We start from the raw sequence: 19,364 nt of genomic DNA, 5'->3' as shown, positions 1-19,364 counted from the left end.
TATAGGATCATTTCTCATATAAATAATACATGTTTATATTTAACATTACATTTAAATATGGGTCGGGTCCAATAACTTCAAGTCCAGATCCAGGTCCGAGTCCGGACCTACCCCTAGTGTCACGTATAGAAATCCCTGCCTAATGGCTCTGGATTACCTTGGGCACTTCTATCAAAGTTAAGCTTGATGCTAGCTAAAGGCGGTGGCTACCAATTTCCATACCTTGACTGGTAGCCACCTCTCTAAAATTGTACACGTCTCTCTTAGGCACCCCCCTTAATTCCTTCATAATCGAGACCCGATCTTCTAATTTTTTTACCTTCAGTTGCTCAATATTTGAGTTTATATTTTCAGAGCATCACTGACTCCTTTGATTCCATAGTCGCCATAATAGCGCAAGCAGTAGAGCCTTCCATAGGGTTCCATAGGGTTCTACACACTTTGGATGAAAGAAGAGCTATGGTATGGTTCAAGCATGAAAGATTGATGGAGTCTACCTTTTTTTTTCTAGATCCAAATAATTTACAACATAACGCCTTGGATTATCTGCTAACCACCCAATCAATCATTTCTTCACAATGATAAAAAAAGGATCACCTGGTATATTCTCCAAGTTGGTTAATCTTTTAGCAATTTTAAAATGGATGGATAATGATTAGTGAGCAGACTTCATCCCAAAAGTTCTACAAGTGAAGCTTTCCCCATTAGCCACATCCAAGTAATTTACAATAGAACTCCTTAGATTATATGCTATATGCTAACCACTCAATCAATTATTTCTTCAGAATGATAAAAAGTTTCATGTAATTTACAATAGAACTCCTTAGATTATCTGCTAACCACTTAATCAATTATTTATTTGGAACGATAAAAAAAGGATCACTTGGTATACTCTCCAAGTTGGAGAGTATAAATGGATGGATAGTAATTAGTTACAAACTTCATTACAAGAGTTTTACAAGTGAAGGCTTTCCCCATCAGCGTTACCCAGCAGTCTAATATCCAACGACGGTTTGAAAATAAAGCTAGAGCTCCACCATTCCACCCCTTTTTGACTTTTGTATAATACAAAGATACCATATTATCTATAATAACGATATTATCTCATGGGAGTTTAAACTACAATGTCATTTACCTATAAATACAAACACTCCTAGCTATACGGCTCATCCCAGGGAGAGATCAAGCTTCGAGAAACAGTGAATGGTCTTAACAATACACAAATCTAAAACTCTCCAGGAATTTCAATTGCGCTTCCGAGTGCAAATTCTCCTTTCTCTCTCTTTATCACTTTCCCTCACCCTCACTTTAGTGGCAACTTGCTCTAGCCCTCGGGCACTCGATTGGACTTTCGAAGAGCTTAGCTTAATAAACAGCTCAGATAAAAAAGCCATTGAATGTGGAATATAACAGCTTGGGTTATCATACAACTCAAGAATTCTCTTTTAAACATTTGAGTTCAATCAATAACATAGCCCTAGCTTTCTAACATCAATAATAAAAAATAATTGTAACATCCTTGTACATAATTTAAATGACATTATTACATATTTTAGTCTTATCTTATTCAAAATGAAAAAATTACATAAACTCAATTCTTGTTACGAATACTTGACCTCTTGAGCATTAAGTTATTCTCTACCATCCTACAAGCTCTGCAACATGCCAACTTATATGCAAAATAATAAAAAATTGTATTCTCTATATAATTATCTATTTCACACAGACGTTTCATGAAGTACTACCATTTTAGCTTCAAATTCTGACACCCCAGCATCTACCAAATATTAACAAGCACGACCGACAATGCCCTCCCAAAAGACTTAAAAAGTAATAGTCCCTCAAATGTGAAAATCTAACCAAAATGATTTGACTTTTTTTATTGCAACTTTATTCCAAATATAAAAGTTTTTCTTGAGTATTCTCTATGACATATATTTCAGCGAAATAGAGAAGAGAAACAATTCACTTATATAATTTATTATTACTTTTTCTTCTTTTTTTTCAGTTTTCTTATTTATATCTTTATGAAAGAAAGACTCTTTTTTTTTAAAAAAAAAAACCCAAATTGGACAAAAGGGCGGATGAGAGCATAAACATCGAACCACCATTCCAAATTAATTTGTCAGCTGATCAATGATAATCCATGCCCTTTCTCTCCACACCTAATGCAACTGGATCTCTCTCTCAAGAAATTTACAACTCTCTCCCCCTCTCTCTCTCAGAGAGACGCCCCATATAACAACCCTTAAAGGCAAGAAATTTACTTCTCTCACCATAAACCATATCACAAACCACAAAAGGTAGAAATTTACAACTCTCTCTCTCTACCAACACAATGAAAACAAGTAAAAAACCTCAGCGAAAATGTAGAGAGAAAATTAGGAAAAACTAAATGAAAAAGTAACAGTTACAGTGCCACCGACATTGGGTGACACAATTACAAGGCCTACAATTCCCCAAGACCGTGTCGTGAGCTGGGAGGGTAGATCACGTGCATCACTCGCACGAGCCAGGCGAGAGAGAGAGAGAGTCCAATCAATCAATTGGACCAAACATGGACCAGACCCTGCCTGTTTCCCGTGTATATCTCATTGCGCTCTTCGTCGTAGAAGAGTGCGGTTATGTCCTCAAGGGCATCAGCAACTGTGTTCCTAAACCTCGGCCGCTTATTCTTGTTCGGCTTATTCTTGTTCACAATCACGTTTGAATCATTTGCATGTATCTTTGCAAGGCACTTTCCAGTCAAGATATTGCTTATGTTGATCGAACCGACTGCATGGAAAAAACCCACTTCACATATGCCAGAACAATCATGAAATCTCTCTCTATACAAGTCAAAAACTTGCAATAAACTCTCTCTCTCTCTCTCAGCCCCACATTCTAACAAACGTAACACACGATCTGGTGCCCTGAACCTCCCCCTCTTTGGTCGAAGAAGAAGAAAATATTTCACATTAGCAGCAACCGCTCCAAAAAGACAGGAAACTGCTTTTAGAAAAATATTCAGATACCTAACACACATGCATTCTATATGGTAATCAGAGCACATCCGGCCTTACCACAAGACTAGAAAAGGAGAGTTTTTGTGGTCCGCTATGGGTGCCAACTGGTCGGCTAGGGTCACACACACAAACAAACACATACATATATCTATATAATCTATATCTATATCTATATATATATAAACACACACATATATCTATATAATAAATGGGTGTGGTTTTTATAAGGTTGCTACCTTAAACAATCCAATTAAGGCGCACCTCTACAATTTATCCTAACATGTAATTTAGTGTAAAAAATTCTTAGGATTATCTCATTCTATTTTCATATCTAATTATAAAATTTCAACCTATAAAAATGGTTAAAATCAAGTTGATCTATAAACATAAGAAAATCTTGAAAATGGACAATTTAGAAAATGTGTCGCAAGATACACTTTTTCTAGGACTCAAAATCTATTTTTTTTCTCATATTCATACATCTCAATGTTGAAATGATCCATTAGAGGATCTTTCAACATTGAAACGACTTTTTTCGATGGATTTTTGAGGTGCATTTTTTATTTTACATTTGAATGTTGCAACTTTTTATAAACTTTTCCCATAATATATATATATATATATATATATATATATAGACACACACCCCCTAACTCTTTATTTCAATGGAAGGAAAGATTTGACACGACGCAGGGGAGCAGCTATTGCAAAGTAATGCAACTGATCACCTAGAGGAGGTGACTGGCTCGACACCCCAACGGGAAACAACTCCAAAAGCCTCTTCTACCCAAATTTCATGACAATAGCATTTGCGGAAAAAACTAAATCGCTTTGTGGCCGTCAGTTTGGCCACCATTAAAGTCCAGGACAAGTGCGTATACCATTATTTCAGCTGGTCGATATATAGCTATGCTATGTATGTTAGGATTTAAGAACCCTCTTCGATGAGGAAACAAAAATCCCAAAAGTTAGATCCCAACAAGATCGTGTACTTTTCCAGCTAGAAACAAAATAAGAGTGAGCATGAGCTATAATACAAGAAATATAAATAAAGTATGAAATACACACGCCACGAGAACACAAAGATTTACGTGGTTCACCTCAAGACTTACGCGGTTCACCACAAGAAACATCCATGGGCACGGCAAATTGAAATCCACTATACCAATGAAAGTTACATCATAGATTTTGGAACATAGAGTTACCTTTCTAACCCTCGATAAAACCTAGTCGAGCAAAACCCTTTTAGACCCGCTCTCCCGATCGGCACGACCCACTGATCTCTTATCTCTACTCCACAGCTAAACCACTGTCCAGGAAGAAACCTATCTCTATTCCACAGCTAAACCGTTGTCCAGAAAGAGACCCTTGAGAGCAACCAATACTCTCTCGCTAAAAAGGGAAACCACCCAAAATCTTGATGGGAACCGCCGTTTCTTTACAAGAACCTACAAAAAACCAGCCTCTCAATTTACACGAGGTACGACGGGGTGTTTCTTTCCATAGGAAGCTCTCTTCTCTCTAAGGGGAGGTCTTGCCTCTCTCTTTAGAGGAAGCCTAGCCTTGCCTCTCACGTTAGAGGAAGCCACATTTCTCAAATAGTGATCCAAATAGGGCACACATAGTCTTTCCATATATATAAGGTTATGAGTTCACACTAAATAGGAAACTTTTTATAGGTATTAATTATCTCAGAGTCCTACTCTTTTTGAATTTCTATTTCCTTTAGGGAAATTTATCACTATTAATCTCAATCCAACATAATATGGGATTTCCTTATGTGGGTGATTTTAGATATTACCATATCCAACCAGTATATGTGTATATACGAAGGGTGAGAGTACCACTGTCCCAGCCCAAAGGCTTTGTTTGTTAGCACCTCATGCCCAAAGGCTTTGTTTGTTAGCACCTCATGGTAGGAAACGTAACACAGGCAGCACAACACTATTGTTAAAGTACAATAGTTATGAAAAGAACCTAACCCAAGGGGTCTTTCCATCTCTATTGTATTGCATTTGGTACCGGAAAACACTTGCCATTGCCGCCATATTGTCCACTATGAAAGCTGTCAGCTGGTTGCATTTTAATGCCATAAGGAAGCCAAACCCAATCATAGTAAAACTGCTCCAAAGTTTTAATCTAGCGAGGGAAAACTAAGAAAAAATTGTGGGTTTTGGAGGACCTTACCTTTTCCTTCGACAGATGAGTCATCGGGGTCAGCCTTACAATAAGAAATGATGAGGTCCTGGTCGCTCGTGATGTAAATGTTGTTTGTATTACAGTCCGGGTGCCAAAGCATGTGATCTTCAAAAGAGGTCACAAGCTCACCGCGAAAGTTCCAGACAGCCACCGTTCCATTTCGGAAAGTCAAGAATAGTTGGTTCTCATAAAGGAAGATGAAGGCCGATGGTGTCATGAACTCCGTTCTGCTAACTTCCGTTAGTTCAGAATTCCGAACCTGAAAAGTCTCATTGAGAAACCAATCAAAATAAAGCACCATGCTTTTTTTTGCTTTTAAATGAGAATGACAACATAATATATTATGGAGAAATTGCAATGATTTTTATTCAAACGAAAATATGGACTCCCAGGAACTCCAGAAAAATAACTAGGAAGTCACATGATCACATATCATATCTATGAAAAAAGTTTATATAAGGTTGCAACCTGAAAATATAGAATTAAGGTGCACCTAAAAAATCCATCGTAAAAGGCTGTTTTGAAGTTGGAAACCCTCTAATTGATCGTCTCAATATCGAGACGTACAAATATGAAAATAAAAAAAGATTTCGAGTCCCAAAAATAGTGTATCTTGCAACACATTATCTAAACTATCCATTTTCAAGATTTTCATATGTTTATAAATCTACTTGATTTGAACCATTTTTGGAATTCAAAATTTTATAGTTAGATATGGAAATGGATTCTCAGGCCATCCTAAGAAGTTTTGACACCAAATTACATCTTACGATAAAATTTGGTGGTGCACCTTACTTCGATTGCTCAAGTTTGCTACCTTATGCAAACCACACCACCCTCTATGTATATGGAAAAGTTTATATAAGGTATCAGCCTTATACCATTGAAGTAAGGTACACCTCAAAAACCGTCTGGAAGAGAGTATTATGATGTTGGAAAACGCTCTAATTGATCATCTCGACCTTGAGATATATAGATATAAAGAAAACAAAAATTTGAAGTCTAAAATATAATGGATCTCTTAACAAGTTATCTGGATCGCCTGTTTTCAAGAATTTCAACTAATTATATGCTCGATCTGTACCATTTTTGAAATTTTAAATTTTATAACGAAGGATGAAAATAGATTTTCATGCCACCATAAGGTTTTCAGCACTCGAACTACATCTACAAGAAAAATCTAAAGATGGGCCTCCCACAATATAAGGACGGCACCTTATATAAAAAATAATCCTCACCTCATACATAGATATACATATAGATGGATTCAATAATCGAAGAGATGAAGGAAAGTAGACTTAGGAATTCTGGCAATGTACAGTGTCAACCTAGAACAACACTAGTTAGAAGGGGCAATTTGGTTCAAGCAGAAGGATTTGGAGGCGAAGGCCCAAAAGAACATGGATAGAGGTATTGAGAAGAGATGGTGACTTATGGTGAGTGTGACGGAACAAGATTCACATGGCCGACCCCAAATGGTTGTGAAAAGATTACCATGATGATGATGAGAGAGAGAGAGAGAGAGAGAGAGTGCCTAGGCACCAAAAAAGAACTAGTAAATGTGATGCAGAAAAAAATTATTCGCATTTTTAAATTTTGTTTATATTTTAATTTTAGTTTTAGGATTTACTATTGGGGCTTTTAACTTTACTAGGGATTCTAGGGTTTTTTTTTATATATTTTTTTTTTATTTTCTATTCACGGGTATTGTTCATGTTACTGTTCATGCATTATTGTTCACATGTTACAGTTCTTAAGGGTATTTCTGGAATTTTAAAAGTTTAGGGGAACTTTAGAGTCTTAAATGTTTACTTGGATAGCAAGTTAATTTTAGAGTTTCATAGGCTTATAAAAGGTTGGATGTCCTACTTTGGGAGGCTTATGCAATTTACAATAAATTTCATTTTATGAAAGAAGAAAATTCTTGTCTTGGCTTCATTTACAGCCATGCCTATTCTCTATAATTTGTAATTTTGAGGTTCAAGAAAAAGATGTATTCAATTCCCCATCTTTTCTTCCCGCATCAAGTGGTATCAAAGCATGGTTCGAAGATGGTTAGAGATTGTGATGGCTAGTCGTGGTGATCTTAGTTGTAGGGATGCCGATTTAATCCAATTGCGCAAGGAAATCAACAACTTAACGAAGAGGGTTACATAACTATTGCTGCGCAAGCGAAGCCAGCAACTACGTGCCCTAAACATAGAGAAATCTACAAGGATCGATCCAAATCATGAGGGTTTTTATGGAGAATGGCGTGAATCAAAGTCTAAGTCCGAGTAAGAACGAACTAATGGCATGTCAAACTATGTAGATCCTTTCAATGCACGATGGCATCGACAAGAACATAATTGTGAAGAAGAACAAAAAGGATCTACTATTCAATTAGAGTCAATATTCTTTGAATCACTAGCAGGTCCTATTTTTTATAGTGCTCCTATCTTTCATAGCGATCCTATTTTTGATAAGGAACCAAAACATCCCATCGATAGAGGTCCTATCTTTTATGATCAACAAGATTTCCGTGGTTGAACAGATCAAAGAAAAAGATGAAGATCCGAAGGATATCAAAGAGGTGCAACAGTTGGAACATTTAGGGCAATGAATTCAGAGTAGTGCAGTGGAAGCACGATTGACTCAAAATCAGCAAATTGTGGCCTTGGATTTTGGGAGTAATGGAAAAAATGTCCCGAAAGCCTCCAAAGGCCAAAAAATTGAGTTTGGAGTATCTTACACGATTTTCAAAGAGAGTAAAAGAATAGCTATACATATGAAGATCCTTTTCTAAAAATTTCCTCTTACCACAAATAATCTTTGAGCCAACAAAGAAGAAGGTTGAAAAAAGTGGTATTGACGATGAATTCATCATCATACTTCAAAACTAGAGGACGAATTTTCTCCAACTAGGGAGAAGGATGCAAGACAAATTTATTCTAATTTTTAATTTTTGTTTAATTTCAAGATATGTCTATTTTAATTTTAGTTCTAGGATATTTTTTTAAGTATTTTAGGGATTTTAGGGTTTTTTATATTTTTATTTAATATTCACTAATTACTATTCATACGTAATGTTCACGTGATACTGTTCACAGGGGTATTTCTGGAATTTCAAAATTATTTACGGGTATTTTAGAGTCTTTACTGTTTACCAAGATCTCAAGTTAATTTTGGAGTTTTATAGGCTTATAAAAGGGTTGGATATTAAATTTTGGGAGGCTTACGTTACTGGAATGTTTTTTAAAAAATTAAAAGTGAAAGAAAAGCTCAGGTTTTTTGAAACCTAGCTTGGAGTGAGGAGGAAACTCAGGTTTCTCCAAAAGATATTGCTTGTGTTTGACATGTTTTCTTGCTGATTTTAGTGCTTTCTCAAATTTCTCTACATGAAAATGTAATTGATGCACTTTTCATTCAATATAAGTTAACCCCACTACTATAACGATTGGATTGAAGTTTCCTTTCAGCAAACATATTTATTTGATTTCTAGAGGTCGAGGATGTGTCCAGTAAGCCCGACACGACATCAAAATTCACCTCAGAAAAATCACCCCAAAAGTCCTAAATCCTACCATTTTTTATATTTTTTGCATAGTGATTTCATGTCACAAAAATCCATTTGATTAATAAAATCCAGATTGACTATGATGCTCCAATGTTCTATGATAACCCAACCATAAAACCACCTACCTGCCAAAAAAAATAAAAAACAAAAATTGCTCCATTGCAATCCGACGGTAATATTGATTAGTCACCGCTGGATGGCCATCATCAACACTCAATTAACATCAGCAAAGAAGGATAAACACTCACATCAAGAATCTGGAGGTTTTCATTTTCCTGCTTCACCAGAAGCTTTTCGTTGAACTGCTCAATGAAGTCCACCTTTTTATTCCGATGAAGAAGATGGTTGAATGCTTTCAAAACTGTGCCATCTTCTATTGATAAGATCTTCAGAGGGACATGACCACTTGCCCTTGCAAATATCAATAGCATGATCCCTGGACTGCACATACAGGATCAACACCCACAATTATTTATGGAAAAAGTTTATATAAGGGTGCAACCTTATTATGTAGAACTACGGATGCACCTCAAATATCCATCGGAAAAGGTAGTTTTAATGTTGAACAACCCTTTGATTGATCATCTTGACATCGAGATGTATGACCATGAAAAATAAAAAGATTTTAAGTCTCAGAAATTTACAACATATTATCTACACCGTCTATTTTCAAGATTTTCATATGTTTATAGATCTACTTGATTTTAACCATTTTTTAAATTTAAAATTTTATAATTAGATATAAAAATAGATTTTGAGATAATCCCAAGAACATTTGACATCCAAGTTATATACCATGATAAATTTGAAGGTGCACCTTACCTCTACAGCTACGGATGCATCCGTATGCCAACTGCACCCATTATTTATATGTCATAAATTGCTTTAAAAATGCCAGAAACTGGGGAAATTTGAGGAAATCCCAACAAGCTTAGACCTACATGAGCATGTCAGGCTAATCCAAATAGGCATCAGATGCCTAGATGCAAGAGAAGAACATTCTTGATTTTGCTCTTACATACAAGCAGAAAATGCAGGTTATCTCCAAGAAGTAAGGATTATAAGTACATGTCAGTAATTCTCAACATACGGGTAGCTCGACCACTTTTAATTGATCCTAGTATTTTTCATATTAGAATTGTGAAGCAACACTTTATAATAAGTTCTAAACAGCTGGGACATGTGTGTGTGTGTGTGTGGGAGGGAGGGAGAGAGAGAGAGAGAGAGAGAGAGAGTTCACCTGATTTTGATCTCTTGTACATGTTCATCTGATATAGAATACAACAATGTATAATTTTTCAAGTCAAATACTTTATATATCCTACAGGGAAGCAGATAAGAATTGGCAGTCAGATGCAAATGAAAACCGAGAAAAAAATGCATCAGTAAAGAAAACCAAGCCATAATATTCACCCATCCTGTGCAGAATAGGTTAGAACTTTGCCATTCACATCATCAAACTCTACAAAACCAGGCCACTTCAAGGATTCAGATTCAAAAAGTGCGAAGCCACCATCAGGTTTGCCCCTCCGGATATACCTAAAAAGGTTGAAATATTCAATATCCCAGTGAACTGATAAAGAGAGCAGAAGGAAATAGATATTCTGTTGGCTAAACGCACTCAATCCTTGTTGTTCTGCATTTCAGGGAACTGAAATTGTCGGAAGCATAAACTGAGACTGTAATAAGTGAGTCATTATTCTTGTTATAGAACAAACTTCGGATAACTTCATCGGGGCTAATGTTCAAAAAGCATATCCGCTTATTGGTTTCTGCATGTCACAAGTACAGAGGCCAATTCAGTTAATCACAAAGCAACAACAAATACTAATTATGAATACAAAAGCAACCAAAGTAACTATAGGTATGAGGAACATGATGCTTGAAGTCTCGAACCTCGGCTAAATGCTGCACAGACACCAGATTGAGCCAGAGCAAAGACAATATCACGGGCAGCAACTATTTCTATTATTTTTGACCTCTTCTTGAGAAAATGAAGTTCCATGAACCAGTGTTCCTTGGGGTCATGGGTATCAAACTCTTCCTGTAAGGCAAAAAGTATAAAAGCAAGTTTTTTATTTTTTTTGAAGCACATAAGAACAAGTTTTTTATTTTTTTTAAAGTATCAAAATTTTTTTGGCCAAGTACAAGTACATAAAGGAAGGAAAATAAACAAGAATAAATCTGGTAAACAAGGAAACGACCGAAAGCTCAACTATATAACATCAACAGCACAACTCCCTCACTCAATCCCCTGCCCCATTAGTTAAAGAAAAGGGATAAAGGTGAACACATTCAATATAGTTCACAAAAAAAAAGTTTTGTATGCTCCTATGCATCTGCAGAAACAAAGTAAAAATTTGTGAACACGACAAGAAGTATCGACACTGTACTGAAATCCTAGTTTAGTCTTTCAGCCCATAAGTGGAAAATAAGCAGACTTCCACAAAAAATGCAGACATCACAAAGACACCAACAGAAAAACCAAGAGACAGGACCAACTAAAACAAGGATTTCAATCAGTACTTTCAAGAACTTCCTTAAAGCTTATTTTCCTTCTGTTCTCATAACTTTCTTAAGTACTTTCACTGAAAATTACAAACTTTGATTCAAAAACTGTATACATCAATATGCATGGAGATTCAACTGAAGAATGGAGCATATCAATATTAGAAAAATTTCCACCAAGAAGGTCCCACTCCACATTGGGCAAGAAAGTTGACACCTTTCATTAACGTCTTTGAGAGCAAGGATAAAGGAGATTTCCTATTCTGCAATATCAACAGTCTTGTCCTTTATATCAAGAATCCTCCACAAGTGACTGGATTCTCAACATGGCAATTTCATAACACTCACCAGAAAAAATCGATCAACAGAGTGCTGGATTCCACTAAAACCGGATCCAAAACCCACCAGCCCAAATGCCTTTGAGACTAGATGTGCTCATCCGCAAGGATGGCTCCTATACCCCTAAGACCCAAATTCTTATGGGAGTTCCCATAAACTTTACCAGCTTCCAGAACAAACAGGGAATAGAAGACTAAGAGATCATGGTGTCTCTAATCAGTCCAAAACCATTGATAGCTAGATAATTTTCCATTGAAGATTCTATACTCACTCTTTCAACCAAAATAGTTACCACCTTTTTCATAAATTGATCCACTAAGAAACACATCATACAGCCCATTACTCATCAACATCATTTGACTCACACCAGATATTCAGGAGAAAACCATAGATCACCCTAGTAAGGGCAATTGGATACGCATGAGAAGGTGATCAACCAGTTTGTCCTCCATACAGCATGTACATGTCCCACTAAAACGCTACCAGCACAGAGGTTTTCTTCAACTTCTTCTTGCATGTGGAGAGAGATCACGTGTGTGAGAGAGGGATAGGCCTCACATCAAACACTTGGAGGTTGTCTTAAACTTATTCCTCTTATGCACAGATAGATGGAGAACGTATAGTTTCTTTTTTTGTTTTTGCTTTATTTATTTTTGTTGAGGTTGTGAAATAAAGAGAGAAGTCCCACATCGAACAGAGAGCTCTTGCCCAGAGATGTGAATGGTCAATGCTTTTTTTTTTGTTTCAAAAGACAAAAGGGGGGGGGGGGCAGCATAAAGGGGTAGAGAAAATATATTATAAATTTTCAATTCTGCATTAAAAATTAGAAACATAGTCAAACATAGGGTAGTACTTTCATATTGCAGTATAAAATAGAAACAAAAGCCGAACACATAAATTGTCAAATTTGCATTATAAATTAGAAACATAGCCAAATATATATTACAATCACAAAAATTTTGCATTATAAATTAGAAACAAAGCCGAACATATAAATTTTCAAATTTGCATTATAAATTAGAAACATAGCTGAATATATATTATAATCGCAAAAATAGCAAACCATAAAAAAACACTCATGAAGTTTCATCATAAATGTAAAGCCTAACTTCAAAAATAAACACATGAAGAAATGTTAACAGCTTCAAAGAAACAATAAATAAATAAACACAATAAAATGACAAGAATGTACAACATAACAAAATATTCACAAAAAATCTAAAACCATAAAAAAGTAGATTTTGGGGCACAAATAGAGTTCTCTAGGGTTTGAGGGGGGACCAAAATGCCCGCAAATACTATTTCCCAGCTTTTCAAGCGGGAAATTACATTTTTCTCCCTTTGGCGAGGGCAATTTCCGCCCTCGACAAAAGGGCTTTGTGCGCCCAAGGACCAGACAATGCCCTAGGCAACTAGTCGGCCACCCAAGGTCACCGCCCCGCATTGGGCAGTATAGGCCTAGTGCGGGGTGGTGAGGCTTCGCTGCAAGAGAACCACCTCTGTGGTCCTAGGGCACCCTAATACCAAACCAAATAAGACTCCAACTCGGCTCTATTCAGTTTGGAAAGTCCCTTGGGCTGCCTAGGTGGAATTTTCATTCACTATTTCAACATATTTGACATCTGAGACGCTAATTCCCTAGCTCATAGCAAAACATACTAGATAAGGGATATTGTATTATATTTAGTGTATTTTATTTATCAAGGGTAGCAAGGATATTGTTGGAAAATATTAGGGCATTTGTCAACTATTAAGACTGTGTCACATGGAATACTTAACGGTTGCTAATATTTACATGGGGTAAACTCAGTAACTTGAGAGGTTTGAAACCACGCAACTCTCCAACTTATTTCATCACTGACAGTGATTATGTGTGTGGCTCTAGTAGATCAATCACATAAAGAGTAAGTGATAGGTCAAACTGTTGCCAAGTATGGGATATTAGAAAAAACATATTATGGGTAGTCTAACAATACAAAAGAAAGGGTATGGATCCAGTCTCCATCTTCAGTTTGCATGGCCAAATTGACCTTTTCATTATTTCATTCTATTGCCATGCGGAGTAAGCATCTAAAGTTTGTGCTCAAGTAAAAATAAGCTTTGGGAGGAATGAGCATGGGTGGAAATGATGCTCTAAAACGTCCTTGCAGCACAGTCAGCATGGCAAGTAATGGCATTAATAAACACGATATTTCTCTTTAAACATTAGGCATGGGTAAACATTTATTACTCAAGGTCGTTGTTGTGTCGGCTGTCGGCCATATAAGCCATTTTGAAACCCACATATGAAGCCTTGTGTAAGGGTAGCTTTTGTCCCAAGAGATTGCATTATTCTTGAGGCTCAGTCTTAAATCTTAATGAGACAGCCATATCAAGCATTCAAGTGATTTTATGTAATTGTTCATGATTTGTTCACCAACAGCAGTGAGGTTGAGATGGGTATAAAGATTTCTCCAAATCAATGGAGGAACACTCATAGTTCAATTTAATTATATAAATAAGGCATACTGCCATAAGGGATATGAACAAAGTCCTAATGCCATGTTGAAATAGCATTGGAGACCGTTACAATGATACAAATATGTGAGTCCGCATCTAACTCATAGTGGAAGTATCTAACTCATCTACATATATTTTGCCAAGTACAGCACCATGCATTTGTATAAGTCCATATAATAGATACTTTTGTGAGTGTCTATGTAGGAAAAAGATAAGGAACACCACTCACGTACCTTACCTTGTATGCCCAATTGCCCATATTAAATTGTTGCCATGGGAAGCATGTCAACATACAGCAGTGGCATATATATATATATATATATATATATATATATATATATATATATATATATGTCAAATTTTGAATTGGACTAAGGGGAACACCCAAATTTTGTTACAAGCATCTACTTCCCTTCAAATAAAATTTGGGCAGAGTTTTCACTCGATTGAAGTCATGCACATGATATTTTAGAATTCTCTTTAGTTCAGCTAAACCCCGAGGGTCTAGGTCTAGATATCATAGTAGAACGGAGACAGAGATATACCAAATTAAAACAAACCAAATAAAATATACATGGGACATAAAGGCATGAGATGGTCTCACTTTCTTCGAAGTATTAAACACCCCCAACTTAGTGTATAATCTAAGATGCAATAGGGTCTCAAAAAGTTCAACCCCTAAGATAACAACCAGCTCAACAAAATCCGTTGTAAGACCCCTACCTTGCATTCCCAAACATCTTCTAAAATTAGATCTATTCTCTGATTATACCGTCAAATCAATGGGGAATTCGATAAGCTTCAATTGGCACTAATATCATCAAAATCCAAGTTATGGATCCTAATAAACGCATAGTGGAACTCCGACCATTCGTGCCTAAAAGGGGAGGGGGGGAGAGAGAGAGAGAGCAAGAGATTTGAAACATCAAACTTCTGCAAAAAGCTGGGTTTAATCCTTCATATATAAATAAAGGTTTAATTAATTATACATATTGGAAAAGTCACATACATGTGTCACCTTTAAAAATGAAAAATGACAATACTGGGCAAGCAAGCCTTAACGATGGACTCGTGTTGCCTCCCCTCTTAAAAGGGAGCACACCACAAGCCACACGTGGCTTCCTCTCATTTAAAGGGAAACCCGCAAGGTGCACCCAAAAATGGCCACATACATGGCCAATCAAGTAAACTTGCAAGTTTGCTTGTGGCAAACTCCCAAATTCATTGGCTCTAATCTAAAAACCATGGACCTGTGCCAAAGCTGATCTTTCCTCTGCAATCTTAAAATTTAAGTATTAACTAGTTAGATACTTCTTTCTTCCAGCAACTTCTTCTTTGTATTTTGCCTCAAACCTTCCCCTAGGTCCATTGCTGTTGGCATTCCTCCCCTTGATAGAGCATAATGGTAAAACAAGATTCGCGTAACTGACCACAAATAATTCAGATAAGGCTCAGATGATGATATGATGATATATATATATATATATATATATATAATTTGTGAATTTGTAGTAATAATTTAACACAAAAAAAGATATGTGACCAAATCATAAGACACATGCTTCCACACGTCTTAGAAAATGGACACATGAAATGTGCATCTTATAACACGAACATGGATGCCTTGTTCGTCCAATTTGTGGACCATGCTGTCCACATAGAAACATTCCATGACTACAATCCAAAAAGAGAAATTTTGCAAACACGGACATTAACATGGATTTCCCATATCTTGTGTGTTGCCACAAATGAGCATTGATGTATGATATTCTTCTAAATGCAAATGACACACGTGCTGATTATACATATTGGAGGTATGCAATGGATGGAGGAGTCAAAAGAGTGATACTATTTGGGTATGGTCCAATGTGGGCGATAGGGAGTCAAAGGACTGAAGTTTGAGCGGGTTCGAGAAGTTGGAAGTATCAAAGGAATCTTAGAGTTGGAGAGGGTATTAGGCCAATCTTCGGGGGAGCGATGTATGATGCAGGGCAAAGCTCTAAGATAGAAGTTCTAGAATAGATTGTCCATCATAATCATAGATAGAAAGTAGATGCGAATTTGTAAGGCATCTTATATTTAGGAGGGATTTGAAGAAAGGGGCAACAACCAAGTTGACTACCCCTAACAGTCAAGGAAAAAAAATTAAAACAAAAAAGCAATTAACTATCCTCTCACAAATTTCAAAGAGTTTGAGAGAAAGATAGGCCGGGTTGGAATTGGAATCCCCAAGTTGTTTTCCAATTGTTATTTTTCCACATAGTTCTTTTTTACTTCTTTTGATAAGTATGCATAGTTCCTTATGCATTGGTATTAGTAATTGTCCATGTAGTTAATCTGAAGGGGCCTAGTGCCATGCAGATGGAAGCTTTCAGTTGTTGACCATTGTACAAAAAAACATCACAAGGTTACCTTCGGCATCAATTTCTCCAACTTCTAGTGGTCTTTGTATATGAGTTTAGAGTGCATTGGATTGCTTCCCCTCATTGTAGTTTAACCAATGTCTTGGACAACAACTACCATCCTCCTCCTTTAGTCATCATCAAAACCTATATGAATCCTGGTTCGCCATTCTACTCTATCAAGGATCATGCCCCTGGTGAGGCCATAAGTCCCCATATCTTTTCTCACTACTTTGTCTTTTTGGATATACCCCTTGCCCTTTATTAGCTTTCCAATAGAACCTTTAGTAATAGAAGTAAATCATAAAATGTGATATAATCATTGTTCTCTTGAGAAAGGTTAACTAGTGTTATAATCATTGTTATTGGTTACTAAGGTGTCTAAGCCTATGAGGAAGAAGAAGCAGTGAACAGTACATAAGAAAAGCTTTTAAAAGGAAACACTTATTAGCCCTATTTTTTAAGTGAGTTGCACAACTACAATGGAGCTTCCAATGAGGTTCAGTCCACAAAGATCTCTATACAAGAATTCTAGCATCAAGTCTTCAATTTACACTCACAAACCCAAATTATACTATGGAACATGAGAAAAACTCACATTCCAAACAAAATAATGCTCCAAATCTTCATACACACTATGCCTCAGCAAAAAGAATATAACAGGGGAAGAACGTAGCTTCAAATTTAAGATGATAAGTAATCAAATCAACCCATGTAACTCTGAATAAGGGACACCACGGTAATACTTCAATCATGTAAATTATTGAAAGCAACAGCACTAGACAGCTCAATGGTAGAAATAAGCCACTTCTTTTATTTATGTCATCAACAAGCTAGTCCCAATTACACCATCACGGTAATTCAACTAGGGCAACTCTATGCACATATTTAGAGATATAAAGACAAGATTTACTCCGAATAAGCAACAAACCAAAAATTTTAGAGAGGGAAACATGAATATTGTGAGATATAAGCAAAAAATAAAAACTTTAGTGAGAGAAACATGAAAAGTTAACATATGTTTAACTGACCTGCAAGTGTATGTAGCGAAATCGTTCTTGTGAACTGCTCATACTGAAGGCACGATTCCCCTTCGAAGTGATCTCACGTCTCTGTAACTTCTTCACACTGTTAACACACTCAACACGCTGCCTTTTCCCAGCTAAAACCCTATGCCTGCTACACCTCCTAGGGCTAGCTAAAATCTTCCTCCCCTCCATCTCAAATGATCGATTTTTCGCATATAGAACACTGCAAAACTCGGAAATCACTGTCTTCTTCTATCCATATGCGCTTCATCAACAAAATTCAGACAGTTTGGGACTCAATTGCATCTGTAGAATTTGAAGAGATAGAGTGAAACATCCGTGCCCGTACTAATCCACATAAATCCCAGCCTTAATGGGTCCACCATGCACTGATTTTCTCTCTCTAAAAGCACATAAAAGGCTCAAACCATTGGATACCACCCGAAGCCCCAGTTCTCAGAGAAACAACAAAGCCCTTAAAGGATAGAGAAGCCACAGGGATCTACTCCAAATTTTCTATATCAAACTCTCCCAACTCCACGCAAAGTTCAACCTTTCAAAGAAAAAAATCAAAACTTTCACGGCTCTGAGAAACTGCTAAAGCCGTTCACTGTCCGCTGCAAAATCAAGAAAAACGATTTTCCACAAATCAAGCCTCTCTCTTCAGGATCTCCCGCTGTACAAAAACCCCAAATTTCTCACCCCCTCCTACACCCTGTCTCTCTATATCTAAAAGGATTTACAACCCTGAATTTCTTCCCCGTCTAAGATACCCGTTCCTCTCTCTCTCTAGGGAAGGAAGGCACACGTCGTACTGACCACTGTGTGCCCTAATTTTCTCTATCTTCTCTTTCTCTCTCTAAAAATAACACACTGAAAAGTAGAGGTGCAGGCCTGAAATTACGCCGAATTTGAAAGCGGTTTTGAGTCCGATCGCCGTTTATAAAAGCTTTTCGGCTTGACGGCTGGTTTTAACGCCGTTACTCAAAATTTGAACTTCTTAACTTTTGCGAAACTGCCCCCAGAAAAATCACATTAGGTATTGTATGTGGTTTGTATATGGCACACCATTAAACGATTTAAGTAAGGTACACCTCTAAATTTTATTATAAAATATAATGTTTGTATCAAAATTTTTTAAGATGGCTTGATAATCCATTTTTATCTCTAATTAACAAATTTTAACTTTCAAAAATAGATCAAATCAATCGGATCTATAGACATATGAAAATCTAAAAAATAGATGGCTTACATAATTTGTTGCAAAATACATTATTTTTTGACTCAAAATCTTTATTTTTTCACATAGTCATACATCTCGATGTTGAGATGATCAATTATAGGGTTTTTTAATATTAAAATAATATTTTTTGATGGACTTTTTTATATACACCTTAATTCTTTTGCAACCTTATATAAACTTTTTCACGACCGTATCAAAATATATAAATCCTCACCTAAAACTCACTAAAGTTTGTAGTTTTAGTATCGAAAAACATTAAAATCGATCATCTCAGCCTTGATGGTTTTAAAAAAAAATAGGATTTCAAATCTTAAAAATAATATATATTGTAATATATCATCTAAACTGTTTATTATCGCTCTAGAAATAATTATTCACAAATATGCAAGATCCATATCCTTTTTCAGCTTCAAAATTCATAATTCGTGTTGGAAATTGATTTAGAGCTATTGTGGAGATTTTCAATGCCCAAAATGCGATCCAAAAAAGAATTTGAGATGAGGCTTTCCTTCATTTTCATAAATCCTAGGCCCATACCCCATAAGATTTCATACTAAATCATGGCATTGAAATAAGAAGTAAGAA

At 36.2% G+C, this 19,364-nt stretch overlaps 1 protein-coding gene across 2 annotated transcripts; it reads right to left on the bottom strand.

The window, feature by feature from the left end:
- Positions 1-2,253: 2,253 nt before the first annotated feature.
- LOC18432458 (uncharacterized) lies at positions 2,254-18,388 on the bottom strand. Of its 2 annotated transcripts, XR_016060952.1 has the most exons (9): positions 17,540-18,388; positions 10,657-10,804; positions 10,382-10,532; positions 10,174-10,299; positions 10,001-10,081; positions 9,009-9,201; positions 5,193-5,463; positions 4,211-4,453; positions 2,254-2,775 (listed from the first exon to the last, which is right to left on the bottom strand). XR_016060952.1 is itself a non-coding variant. In XM_006842561.4 (8 exons), the coding sequence occupies exons 1-8, from the start codon at positions 17,726-17,728 to the stop codon at positions 2,543-2,545; spliced, it is 1,392 nt and encodes a 463-aa protein (XP_006842624.1). In that variant the 5' UTR covers positions 17,729-18,388; the 3' UTR covers positions 2,254-2,542. The 2 variants fall into 2 exon arrangements, 1 of the variants encoding a protein (XP_006842624.1); XM_006842561.4 differs by lacking the exon at positions 4,211-4,453.
- Positions 18,389-19,364: the final 976 nt, after the last annotated feature.

The sequence above is a fragment of the Amborella trichopoda genome, chromosome 8 (assembly GCF_054954075.1).
Source record: "Amborella trichopoda isolate Santa Cruz 75 chromosome 8, AtrichopodaSantaCruz75HAP2 v2.0, whole genome shotgun sequence".
NCBI classification, from domain to species: Eukaryota; Viridiplantae; Streptophyta; class Magnoliopsida; order Amborellales; family Amborellaceae; genus Amborella; species Amborella trichopoda.
The sequence above is the reverse complement of the archived record's forward strand: the minus strand, read 5'-3'. Positions and strand labels throughout refer to the sequence as shown.

Coding starts and splice junctions, on each gene's coding strand:
- LOC18432458 (XM_006842561.4), bottom strand. CDS start 17,728: ATGGAGGGGAGGAAGATTTTAGCTAGCCCTAGGAGGTGTAGCAGGCAT. Junction 10,805..17,539: donor TTCGCTACATACACTTGCAG/GTCAGTTAAACA, acceptor TTTGCCTTACAG/GAAGAGTTTGATACCCATGA. Junction 10,533..10,656: donor CTGTGCAGCATTTAGCCGAG/GTTCGAGACTTC, acceptor TGTGACATGCAG/AAACCAATAAGCGGATATGC.